Genomic DNA, 13,673 nt, shown 5'->3' with positions numbered 1-13,673 from the left:
GAGACGAGAATTGGACCCAGGTCCTGGTGCTCTCTCTGTCCACTGTGCCACCTCGCTGCCCCTCAGTAGGTGTTTAATAAAAGTTTGTTGAATTGAAGTCTGTTGATCTTGAGTTTTCTCAGCTTTAGACAGTGCAGAATTACAACGTGAGAAGGTATGTTTATTTGGAGCAGATCTGTGATACATCTTGGAATCTTATGCAATTCTAAAACTTTTACCCATGATCTCTATCTTACAATTTTATTTGTGTATCAGTTAGTCAGTGAATAATTGTGACACAGTTCCTAGGCTCCTGGCTCTGTGCTAGGAACATATCATTCGTCACATATTCTGCTTTTTATGTGTCATTATAACCTCTGAGCATCAAACTGAGAAGCCATAGACATATTCATTCTTAGTAACAGCTGGCAATTATCATACATTAAAACTAATTAAGTGTTGAAAGTACAAAGTTAGTATTCTGAGAAAATAGGCAGTCCATATCAATTTAACAGCTTACACTTAAAAAAATACTTAAAATACTTATTTCTCGAAGCATATTCTGGTTTAGTTAATTGAGTTTAGAATGCGTCTTTACTTGTACTTTAAAAAAAACACATGGAAGAAGCCAAGATGTTAACTAACTCAATAAAGAGATCAATATAACAAATAAATGTAACAAGCTAAAAAACATACTGTAAATTCCTGATCGTATCCTTGGTAGAAGTAGCATGGAATGGAAGGCTGAGATCTAGGTCCTCTTAATGGAGCTAATATCTTCTGCGGTTGCTTTGAAGTTTAACAAATATCTATAGAGTATCTGTGTATATACATGCAAAGCATTTTAAAGCTCTGAAACCATAGAGAGGTAAAGCTCCCTAAATATTCCAATTGCGACTTGGCAACATTAATACAACAGATTTTAATAGGAAGCAACATGTTGCCTGAATTAATAAGAAACATATCTAGTTTTCCCCAGAAAGAATTTTTTTCCAAGTCCTCAAGAGTGTTTGCATTTAGAAGAATGCTAAATATCTATAAGCCCAATTGTGTATTTCAGTTGATAGGCATACATTTAAGCCTCATTACTGGGGGCTCTCATTGTTCAATACACATACTGGCTTGCATTCTGATTGGTGGTTGAAGAGCCTGGTAGATATTTAATGTATTCTTGGGAGTGAGGGGTAGAATCAAGTCTCTTTTGTTTAATAAAACAGTGAGTAAATGAAGGTTCCTTGTGTTCTTTTCAATGTCTTCCATTTAGTTAACTCCAAAGATAAAAAATGCTGGTTTTCTGGGAAGAGCACAGCATATATAGTTATGGCAAAAAACACCGCGCTAGATTTTATTTTTTAAAAAGAAATTGTATTTTGATGGTTGTTCTTTTCTCTTGTTAAATAAGAAGTTGCCTTTGTTTATAATGTTATTGTTGTCCTGATGTCACTTCTTTTAAAATTGAATATGTGATAATTTAACAAGAAAAGTGTATGTTAAACACAGCCAGAGAATAATTGGCTATATGTGATCACTGATGGTAGAATTTTATGATAATGGAAAGTTATTAGATTTAAATTTATCTTTTTCTTTCAATGAAATTATCATATACCTTAATTCCTCACTTAATAGTATCTTTATTATTAAAAACTTCTGGGCACAGAGTCAGGAAGATCTGCATTCGAGTTTGATAGTAGATACTAGTTGTAACCCTGGGCAAATCACTTAACTTCTGTTTACTTCAATTTCCTTAACTATAAAATGGGGATAATAATAGTTTCTATCTCTCAGGGTTGTTGCAAGAATTAAGTGAGATGATATTTATATAAAAGGTTTTAGCATAGTGACTGGTCAACTCTGAACATGAACAGTTGAATTGGATCTAGCTTGTTTTTCATTTATAGAGGGAAATAAAATTATAAATTGGTTGGACTGTTAAATCCATTTACCAAGACTCTTATTGAGAATAATCCCAGTCCTAGATCCAATTTTTATAGTTGATGCTTTTATCTGCTGGGCATGGTAAATTGGGATAGGGATAATAGAGACATGTCATGTCTATAGAATGCAAAAACATGTGGATAATGAGGAAAATAAACTAATCCTCTTTTAGAATATGAGGTTCTTGAGGGCAAGACTTATTTTCTTTTCCCTTTGTATTTTCATTGCCAAAACAGTGCTTGGCACATGATAAGTAGTTAATAGATATCTGTTGATTGATAGTTGGCTATCCACTCCACATTTAGCAGACCATGTGGTTTAAAACACATTCACATGGAGGCAGTTAGAGGTAGCTCAATGGCTTGAGAGAGACAAATCTGGTCTCAGACTCTTCCTAGCTGTGTAATCCTAGGCAAAGAACTTAGCCCTATTTGCCTAGCCCGTACCAATCTACTGCTTTGGAACTAATATACAATATTTCTTCTAAGATGGTGAGTTTAAAATTCACATGCACACACACACACACACACACACACACACACACACACAGAGATATTTGACAAACATTTTACTAATAGCAGAGGGATACTAGAAATAAAATATATAAAATCAGAATTATTTTCTACTCAGACAAAACAATTTAATCCTCACTCTGTGTGAATGGGCAATAGTTTCTATGACCTATCGATTAATTATTAAGAAAGTAAATCTTTTGGCAGTGATAGCCAGGTCCCATTTCATTCTCTATATTAATATATCCTTTTCATTAATGCTTTGCCTTTTACTAATCCAAACTTTATTTTTCCTACTTAAAGAAATCAAGATCTTGAGAATTTCATTAAAGTTAATCCTGAAACTCTCAAAAACAATCAGAGGTAAGTGGAAAGAATATTCTTAATTTTCATCTCTTTTGAGGACATTTGACAGATTTTTAAATTAAATTATATTTTAAAATTAATTTTAATTTTAAATTTAATTTTAAAAAAATTATTTGAACCATGAATAACTTTAGTGTACTTACCCCACATCATATTGTTAATGCTGGTTTTTATTTTTTCTACTGAAAGAAACCAAGAAGATCTTGATAAATTCATCAAAGTGACTCCTGAAGTTCTCAGAAACAATCAGAGGTAAAAGATTAAAAATACAGTATTTCAACAATGTGGAATACAGTATTAAAAAATGAAAAGAGCATTGTCTCTGAAACAGAGAACTAGATTCAAGTTCTACCTCAAACGTTTACTACTTATGTGGTCTTGGGCAAGTCTTTTAAATTCCTTAGGCCTCTATTTCCTCATCCTTATGATAAAATATTTTGTTGAACTAAGTGGGTTTTACAGTTTCTTCCTGTTCTATATCTATGATACTATAATTTTTTAAAATTTCATTGGCAGACACTTGAATGAAAAAGATTTATAATATGAATACTTCTTTAAGTCTTATCATTGATCCAAATTATTTTTGTATTCTACTACTAAAGGAGCCAAGACCTGGATAGATTCATTAAAGTGAATCCAACAACTTTCAGAAATAGCAAAAGGTAAGAACATTTAATTTTGTTTTCCTCTCTTAACTATTTCCAAAGAGTAAGTTTCCACTGAGTAAGAATTTCTAGAGCTACTAATATATTTACTTGTTAGTTTCGTATTGTACTCGTATTTGCGGATTTTTTTTCTTGGTTGAGTTTTGTCTATTTTGTTTTGCTTGGGTTTCAAATGAGTATATGATCATAACACAAGAAATTACTAGGACATGCATTTGACTTTTAAGGATTGTAATAGAGGTCCCCTTTTAAAATTAGGGGTTTGCTGCTGCTGTTTTATAGTCACGCATCATTTTCTCATTTGCTTATGTTTAATACCATCTAGGGTTCCTGCCCTTGTCAACAAGACAACATGCTGTCCCATTATGGGCTCAGCTAAACTGTTGTTCTTTCCGCTAGGGAGCTATTTTCAAACTTGGACTATATAAGAGGCAGTTATCAAGGCTGAAAAGCAAAATTAATTAAACCACATCTGAAGAAAAGATTTTTGGAAGACATTGCATCTAATCATGAGATAACTCAGAGCCCAAGGGTACTACTAAAAATAAATGATCTAAGCAAAAATCATATTTCATGCAGTTTCCTGCCCTTTGTTGCTTTTCTGTGGCATCTTTCACCCCAAAGTGCTTCATTAACACAAGTAGAATACATCAATATGAACTCCATAGCACTTCAAAATTGCTTTGAGTTAGTGGGAAATGCTGTTATTACAAATCTCTTGCTGGAAATTGCATTCCCAAAAAATTCCCAGGATGAAGGCATGACACAAAACTGGTTCATGAGTAGTGAATTAACACTGAGGAATCATATGCTCATAAAACTAGAGCAAGAAGAGACCCTAGAGGTTTTTCCAGTACAACTCCCTCTTTTTATAGATAAGGAAACTGAGAGGAAGTTAGGTGACTTCCCCAAAGTGATATAGGTAGGAAGGAGCAGAACTAGGATTTAAATACAGATCATCTGACTCTAAAGCCAGGCTTTGAACCCAATAAGGGCTGAAACAGAGTTGGAGACATGCTGTCTAGTCATGGAATGTCAGAGCTGGAAGAAATCTCAGAAAACTACCACTCTAACCTGCTTAGTTACAAATGAAGTATTCATAGTCAGTTAATATGCGGCAAGACTGGACTTTAGTTTAATTCTTGGATTTGCTCTTCAAGTTTGATACTCTTTTTTATTGTGAGACTAAGGAGTATTAGAGTGGTCATTGATCAATCAATCAAGCAGTCAACGTATACCCATTAAGTACCCATTATGTACCAGGCACAATGCTAGGCACTATGGTTACAAGTAAAGAAATGAAACTTAAATATTGAAATCTCCCAGGATTAAGGCAGGATATGAAATAGAATGGAAGATTGAAAAGTAAAAAAAGTGAGCAAATGTCCTAAAGGTCTGTATGTGATGGCAGTAGATAATCAGGAGACTATGGTATAATCAGGTGTCATAAATAAAAAAGGAGGGAAGATAACTGAGTGATATAGAACAGAACAAATTTGTAGAAGTGATAATTGAAAGGAGGATACCAGTTCTTTGCTCTATGTATTAGAGGCACAAGAGGAATGGCCAGCATAGTAGAGAGCAGGGAAGGATGTTTGGTTAGTATGGGAGGAAGAAGATGTAGAAGAGGTAGAAACTGAAGACTGGGAATGGAAGTGGACCAGGAGATTTGGTTACTAAAGAACATAGGTTCCAAAGGCATACCATACACTATAGATATCTATATACTATAGATATATATTTTTAATTTTTATTTTGAATATTTTCCCCTGGTTACATGTTTTATGTTCTTTTCCTCTCCCTCAATTCCCCTAAGCCCCCCTTAGCTGATGCACAATTCCCTAGGTTTTACATGTATATACTATAGATATTAACTAGAAGAAGTTGAACTGAATTGGATGTCAATGAGAGTAACAATTAATAATAATAACTAACATTTATGTTTAGCATTTTAAGATTAGCAAAGCACTTTACAAATATCTCATTTTATCTTTATAACTACTCTGGGAGGTAGGTGCTATCGTTATCACCATTTACAGATGAGGAAATTGAGGCAGACAGAATAAGTGATTTGCCTAGAGTCACACAGCTAGTATCTGAGGCTGAATTTGAAGCCAGGTCTTCTTGAACCCAGATACATGATTGTCTCCAATATGCCACACTACCTAGCTATCTATGAAAGATAACAGAAGGAAAGTGTTTTCACGTAGGTTGGTAGTTTTGGATAACAGAAAGAGGGATTGGGATAAATTTTCCAAAGATATTACGTCCTAGATAGATGGAGTTATTTATTGGAAAAGCTTGTAAAATTAACCAGTTCAAAGTATTCAGTTAGAATGTTATGTTAATGGAGTGCTTAGGAACTATATTCCTTGGATAAATTTCCTCCTGCTTGATATAAGTCCGGCTCTCCCAGTGAATTCCTTTGGTAAAGAATAATGCATTACTTTTTCAGTATAGTACAGATTTCAGTAATGCTTTATAAAATTTTCATAAGAAACTTTTTTGGTATGAATACAGAGTTATGTTTATTCAAAAGTTGATCAGCTTCCATTGTATTTCAAAATGGCCCAAATTAAACCTGATATATCTAAATACCTTCAATCATGTGCCACATTGATATGGAAACCGATCAATTTCCTAAATAAGTAATCATAGGATAAATAAAAAAAAAACAACACATGAATTATAGAGTGATTCTATTTGGAAGAGAGATCTCTCCATTTTATTCTATTATTATTTAGCACATTATCCCTTCCCACTTGAATTCAGTGGAAGTTCAGAAGAGGACAGTGTGGAAGGGTCATAGTCAGCATAATGACAATGGTGCCATCCCTTTGCAATTCACTTTAATGGGATGCATAGACTGATAACTTCAAAGAAGAAATGCAGGAAAGCTGAGTTTTCTTTAGGAAACTGGTGACATTTTCAGCTGTAGTTCACTTAGGGACTGAATAAAATTCCAGTTGTCACTCTGCCTATATGCAGACATTCCTGCACTCCTTCTAGGAACTCATCAACCTGAACAAATGCATATTTATGGGGAAATTTCACTTATACAGTGAGAAAATGCTTTGCTCTTAACAGGCATGCTTTCAAATTTCCGTGAACCAATACTAAAAGGAGAAAGTCAATTACTGGTAGCTCATAAGCTATTGTTAGCCTGACTGTAGAAGCTATTTCTGAATGAAGACAAATTCATCTGTTGACATTTTTACCCTTAGAATTTTAAAAGATGTCAAAGATAGAAAATGAAGTCCTTATCCTGTTGTAGCATCATGCTTGTCATTAAAGACTGTACCCCACCCCATTCCCCACTACTTCAGTCATTTAAAAGATGTTAAATGGATGGTATAATCACAAAAGTATTGTTTTAGATCAGAAAGGAATAATGGAAATCATCCAGTTAAATCCCCTTCCTGTTATAAATGAGGAGCTTGAGGTGCAAGGAGGTTATAAGGCTTATCTTTTTTTTTTTTAACCCTTACCTTCTATCTTAGAATCTATACTAAGTGTTAGTTCCAAGGCAGAAGAGCAATAAGGGCTAGACACTTGGGATTAAGTGACTGGCCCTAAATCACACAGTTAGGAAGTATCTGAGGACAGATTTGAACCCCAGGACCTCCCTTTCCAGATCTTGCTCTCTATCCATTGAACCATCTAGCTGTCCTTTTTTTTTCAAAGCCTTAACTTCTGTCTTAGAATCAATATTACATATCAGCTCTAACACAGAAGTGTAGATTAATCTAATGATAATATGTGGCTGAGTCAGGATTTGAAACTGGGTCCTCAATTTAGGCATCCAGTAAACTTTCCATTGTACCACATTAAATTCTCTCTGGCTTATTAGCAGAGCCACTACTCTCATCGAAGCCCTCATTGCCTTTTCTCTTGATGAAATATCCTCCTATCCATCTGACCCTACCCCAACCCCTCCACAACACACACAACATACAGACATATAAGAAAAATGCATTCACTCTAATCCCACTGACACCAAAATATAGGGATAGGAACTAGACCTTTGATTACATTGATAGAAGGAATTCCCAAATAAGGAAATAGCCTTTACCAGTATAGACTAACATCTTTTCTGACATTTGCAGAGTTTCTTAAAGCACTTAAAAATTTTGTCACTTGCCCAGAGTCAAATAGCCAGAATATGTCAGAGGAGAGATTGTGAACTCAGGTCTTTCTAGTAGGAAGACTAATTCTCTATCCACTATGCTGGTGATGACAAAGCTATGACATACATGTCAGCACTGACACACATAGCCATTTTCGATGACATGCAACCGCATGTGGCCACATACAGAGAAGTATGGGGCTGCATGCCGAGGATGAAATGTTTGCTGTAGTGTAGTGTAGACATTCTATGCACTATAGATGACAATTCTACCTATATTAATTTACCTATTTTGGTTTATTAAATAGTTATATATTACAATTATACATTTTTGTTATTTAAACTATAAATATATATATAAATATATAATATATAACTATATGAACTATAAATAAACAAAATTATGTTGTTTTTTTCTTGAAGTGACACACCACCCAAGTTATGCTTAGTTTTCTGGTGAATTTTGACACACCAAGCTCAAAAGGTTGCCCATCACTGCACTATGCCATACTGATAAATAGAACTCTGTGAAAGCAAAAATAAGGCTTAATATGAATGTCTGGGTTCCTAGGTAGATGTAGAAGGGACCTTAGAAGCCATCTAGTCCTACCCTATCATTTTACAAAAAAGAAAACTAAGGCTCTAAGAATTCAAGATAGCTTGCCCAAGATTACACAGAGGACACAGAAGAACTGGGATTCCAACCCAGATTTAATGACTATAAATCTAGCTCTTTTTCTGCTATATCACATTGCCCCCAAAGGTTATCAAATCCTACCCTCACATTTTACAAATGAAGAAACTGAGACCCAGTGTACCAAAATAAATTGCTTAAGATCATATAGATATTAGGTGGAAGTGAGAGTTTGAACCTAGGTCCTCTGATATCCAGTGCTTGCATTGTGCATAAACAGAATTAAATGTGACTAAAAGAAGCTTTAAGTTTAGTTTTCTGGGACAATTCTTCATGGTTCTGCAAATAGCAGCAAAGATGAAAACTTTCCTCCTCTTTGCACCTTAGTCAGGATTCATAAAGCATGAGGACTCAAGCAGGATGAACTTTATTTATCATGCCTTCTGTTCATGGTCCTGTAAACAGTATGGAACACTAATTTCCTTAATGTCAAAGCCTTAATTCTCTCATGTTTCAAAAAAGCACTCTGGAATAATAAATATAAATGTTGCCCCTTTCTCACAACATAGTTGAAAGAATTATACAGATGACCTCAGTAGAGTTTCTAAACCCCTTTTAGAGTGAATAAGACTCCTATTCAATCAAAAACTTCATGCTCAAGGTTTAATTTTTGGTGTAAATGAGGTTGCACAGTAAATCTTTTGTATGGTCATACTGTAATTTGGTAAATGTATTCCATGTTGAACAATGAGCGGTTAGAGTAAGTTATGCTGAAGCAAATATATGAAAACAAAAAAGAAATATGTGGGACGCCACTTAGTACAATAGAATCACCAGTTATAGACACAATTATTTGAGTTTGAATCTAGGCTCTCCTCTCTTTCAATCTGTGTGACCTTGAAAAAGTCATTTACTTTCTCTGGGCCCTGAGGCTAGGTCTCAGTACTTTATTCTATCCTGTCTCTCTCTTTCTTCCACTGTCTCTCTTTTACCTAGGTGGCAGCAGCCTGTTACATAGCGCCTGATCCCATGACTGATTGACTAGAGTTTTAACTAGTTTTGCTTTTCCAATCTGGTCCAGTGCTGAACTTAATGCAGCTCCCTGATTGGCTTTGCCTACTCAGAACATCACAGCTGAAGCACTCTAGTAATAGGGAATTATAAATTTGTACCACTCCACCCAGCAATTTTCTCTATTTTTGAAAATTGATTTAAAAATTCCCTTTTCTAGCTGAAATATGAAGGGCTCATTTTCTCCAGTGTTTCTTGTGATCTACAGAGGCCAATGATGTGCCCATATCACTGAAATAAATTCCAAGTGTTTATAAGAACAAGAAACAATCAGATCCACCATAATCCTTCTTCTGTTTTGCAGCTTTTTACATGCAGGCTCTTGTTTGCTAGGCAACATTTGGATGGGCTTTTCTAAAAATCTATTTTCGGTGCTTTAAATCACGGCTCTTCTCATCTTACACCTTGGTGCAAATGATGTGATGTAAGTTATGTAGACTTAATTAGACAATGAAAATTTATTTTTGCATCCCAAGTAACTTGGGAAGTTTATGAGCAGTCTGGGCTGGTTGGATTGGATTGTCAAAGCTAGTTGATAACATCAATCAGGCTGAAAAACAATAACATCCTTGATTTATTTTCTTCTCTCTTGATGTCTTTTCTTCCTTGCTCTTAGATTAAATAGCGATGTAGTTTTGTTCTGTTTTCTTTTCTTTAGATTAAGATCATGAAGTTCATTCTACTTTGTTTCATGTGCTTCATGTTTAGATAAAACCAACATATATGTTATTTATTTTATTGGTAATTCTTGTCTTTTGTATCATAATCCACATCTATCCCATCCTTTCATTGAATCTTCCCTCGTAACAAAGGAAAATGTTTAAGCAAAATCAACCAATTTCATGACTATTCCTAGCATTATACCTAATATCGTCCCCAGGTTCTCCTTCTTCCTATGGAGAAGAGAGAGATATGCTGCCTTATTGATTCTTTAGTCATTATAATTTCTCAGGATTTGACTTCCTTTTAATATTCATCTCATTTACATTATTGCAATAATCATATGCATTATTTTTTCCTAACTGCATAGTTCACTCTGAGTAGGTTCATGCAAGTCTTCCCATATTCTTCTGAATTTCTCATATGCATAATTTGTTATGAGACAATAATATTCCTTTACACCCATATGTGGAAAGATCACGGCTGTGTAGTGAATAGACAGCTGGCTGCATATCCCACATCTGACAGATACTGGTGATGAAACCCTGGGCAAGTCAATTATTCTCTCAATACTCTACAACTCTCTAAGGCTGTAAGTTGCAGAGAAGATGCTGACCTGTACTCACAGGAGTTTTCTCACCCAGGAATTCTTGTACTAATGAAAACAGAGTCAGAGTGCTATTCCCAATACCTACATTCAGCAAAAATTGGTCTAGGGGGCAGCTGGGTGGTTCAGAAGTTTGAGAGTCAGTCCCAGAGACAGGAAGTCCTGGGTTCAAATCTGGCCTCAGACACCTCTTAACTATGTGGCCCTGGGCAAGTCACTTCACCTCCATTGCCTAGAACCAATACACAGTATTGATTCCAAGATGGAAGGTAAGAGTTTAAAAAAAAAAAAAGTTGGTCTAATTACTTTTGCATTGGGGCCCAGGAAGGGATGGGAAGGAAAGGATTGGAGAGATGGTGAAGAGGTATGTGCTTATGTGAAATATCATTTAAGGCTAATCTCAAGATGAAATATTGTTTATGAAGTTTTTGTTACTATTATTATTAGAGCAACAGAGAGTACCAGTTACTTCATCTGTGACCTTTGGTTGAAAAGATGTTTTCTTGTAATTCAGAGGCCAATCTGATAGAACTATTTTTATTTCCATAGGGACCAAGACCTTGACAATCACATTGAAGTTAATTCTAATAGATATAACAAGACTCAAAGGTAGGCTAAGAGTAATCTCCCCCATTCTTTCTGAATTCCAAGGATGAGCACACCATTCTCAATTTACTTTTTGTTTACCTTTTTATAAGCATTTCAGGACTGTTGAGCTGGGATCATACATTTATAGTTAGAAGGGACTTTGTTTTCAGGTTTAAACAGTCTCAGAGAGGTAGAGTGATTTGCCTAAAGTCCCACAGCTCTGACATGTAAATGCCAGAGCTGGAATTTGCGTCCTGTTTCTTCCAACTTCAAATTCAGTCATCTTTCAACTGTACTGGGCTACAGGTGTTTATGCAGGGACCATTCAAATTAGGACTTGAAAAAACAGGAGAAAAAAAGCCTTATTATGTGCTTAGTATGTGCTGAGGACTGGGGATACAAGTAGAAAAAGCCCAGATAATTCCGGCTCTCAAAGAGATCACACTTTATTTATTTATTTATTTATTTTTTAAACCCTTACCTTCCATCTTTGAATCAATACTGTGTACTCATTCCAAGGCAGAAGAGCAGTAAGGGTTAGGCAATGGGGGTTAAGTGACTTGCCCAGGGTCACACAGCTAGGAGGTGTATGAGGCTAGATTTGAGATCATACTTTAATGGGAGAAGACAGTATGTCTTATCTTATCTTAGATTTTTTGGGGGAAGGGGGAGCCTTAATGTTTAATATATAAAGCCTATAGAAATAGCTCAAAACTCTAATTTTGGCTGAATTTATGACTCAGGACCCTTCTGCTTACTGTAAAAGGCATCATGCAAATTGAGAGTATTTGGGATACAAAGCTCTTAGGCTGTGAAGGTTTATTTTTACATACTGCAGCTTGATGGGTTTGTAGCAAGTGTCAGAAAACACTATGGGATCCACCTCTTGGATTCCTCACCCTAGTAGATGGCATAAATCCCTAACAGCCACAAAACAAGACACAGTTTCAGACATTCTTTATGCCTCTGGGATATTATTGTTTTAAAATTCTTGCACCTTGTTTGCTTCTGCATGAAGGATTAGTGTAGATTATACAGTTGGTGGGTTCAATAGACAGTTTAAATTAGGGAGGAATTAATTACTTGTCAGTGCCATAGCAACTGTGAGTGCCACCTGGTACCAAAAAACCCTCCCCAAATACAAAAAAACCCAACAGCCTTCTCCATTTCCCTCCCCTCTCGATCCCCTTCCCAGTCTGTGAAATTATGTTTAGGCAAAGGATTTATATATTATGAAACATGTACACATAACCAAAAACTGGAAGAAAGAGCAAAAACTTCTTTATTATAAAATTTACAAAATCATCCTGAGCCCAATAGCCCTTACCATGAGCACAGTACAGTAGAAAAAACATTGAACTTGGAGGTAGCTAGGTGGCTAAGGGGACTGAGAGCCAGACCTAGAGATGGGGAGATCCTGGGTTCAAATCTGACCTTAGACACTTCCTAGTTGTGTGAGACCCTGGGCAAGCCACTTAACCCTCTTTGCCTAAGCTCTTACTGCTCCTTTGCTTTGGAACCAATACACAGTAGAGATTCTAATACAGAGAGTTTAAAAAAAAAAAAAAGAAAAAGAAAAAACACTGAACTTGAGGTCATAGGACCTGAATCCCAATCCTGATTCTTCTGGTTAATACTTGTACGACCTTGGACAAGTCACATAACCACTGGTAAAATTTGTAAAATGAATGGATTGTAGTTGATCATCCCTAGATATCTTCCAGCTCCATATTTATGATTCTATGTTCTCCCCTCTTTTTAATTTCAAAATTCCCTTCCTCCTTTCCTCTCAGATCCTCAGGAAGAACATTCATCTATTGGGAACTTTTTTTTACGGCCTTGAGAGAAAAAATGTATCTTTATGAGTGCTTCCTCAGGAAGTTCTGTCTTGGGCATTCAGTAGAGGGAGCAGGAATGGAGGCAGCTTTACACATAGTGGAAGGGTGGCTGCTTATCTTTTGTATTTTTTAATGGTTGCTAGGAAGGCCATTGTAACTTCCTATTTACTTGTGTATGAAATTCCATCATTGGCGATTATTTCCTTTGGACGAAGCTTTGGAGTCTGAAAATTCACATGTTAAAGTGCAAATACCTAAAGGATATCACAAGAACCCTTTTCTTCCATTAACATCTAATTTGTGGGTTGTTTTGTTCATATCATCAAAACTAAACAGTAAGATGCTTTGGTCTAAGAGATATTAATTTTGGAGGGGCATCAGACTTCAGGGTAGAAAGAGAAATACAAGAATCCTGCTTGGGAAAAACATGGTGAGGTAGAGCCTTAAATTAGCCTTAAATCAGAGAATTACTCATTTTCTGCTCTCCTTTTTTGCCTGTTAGTTTCTATCCTTGTGAAAAAGAATCATAGCATATATATATATATATATATATATATATAATGTATATATATGGTGTGCTTTAGAATTTATGAAATATTTCACATATACAAACTCATTTGATCTAAACAAATGTCTGAGGGAGATAGTAGAAGCATTATTATTCATATTTCATAATTGAGAAAAGGCTAAAG

At 35.4% G+C, this 13,673-nt stretch overlaps 1 protein-coding gene across 1 annotated transcript in view; it reads left to right on the top strand.

The window, feature by feature from the left end:
• SCEL (sciellin) overlaps nt 1-13,673 on the top strand; it is a 153,015-nt gene that overhangs the window by 86,948 nt on the left and 52,394 nt on the right. The window contains exons 26-29 of the mRNA XM_044669362.1: nt 2,730-2,789; nt 2,982-3,044; nt 3,395-3,454; nt 11,105-11,164. Of these exons, the coding sequence (XP_044525297.1) occupies nt 2,730-2,789; nt 2,982-3,044; nt 3,395-3,454; nt 11,105-11,164 (243 nt within the window). The remainder of the gene's footprint in view (nt 1-2,729; nt 2,790-2,981; nt 3,045-3,394; nt 3,455-11,104; nt 11,165-13,673) is intronic.

Source organism: Gracilinanus agilis, chromosome 3 (genome assembly GCF_016433145.1).
Source record: "Gracilinanus agilis isolate LMUSP501 chromosome 3, AgileGrace, whole genome shotgun sequence".
In the NCBI taxonomy this organism is placed as follows: Eukaryota; Metazoa; Chordata; class Mammalia; order Didelphimorphia; family Didelphidae; genus Gracilinanus; species Gracilinanus agilis.
The sequence above is the reverse complement of the archived record's forward strand: the minus strand, read 5'-3'. Positions and strand labels throughout refer to the sequence as shown.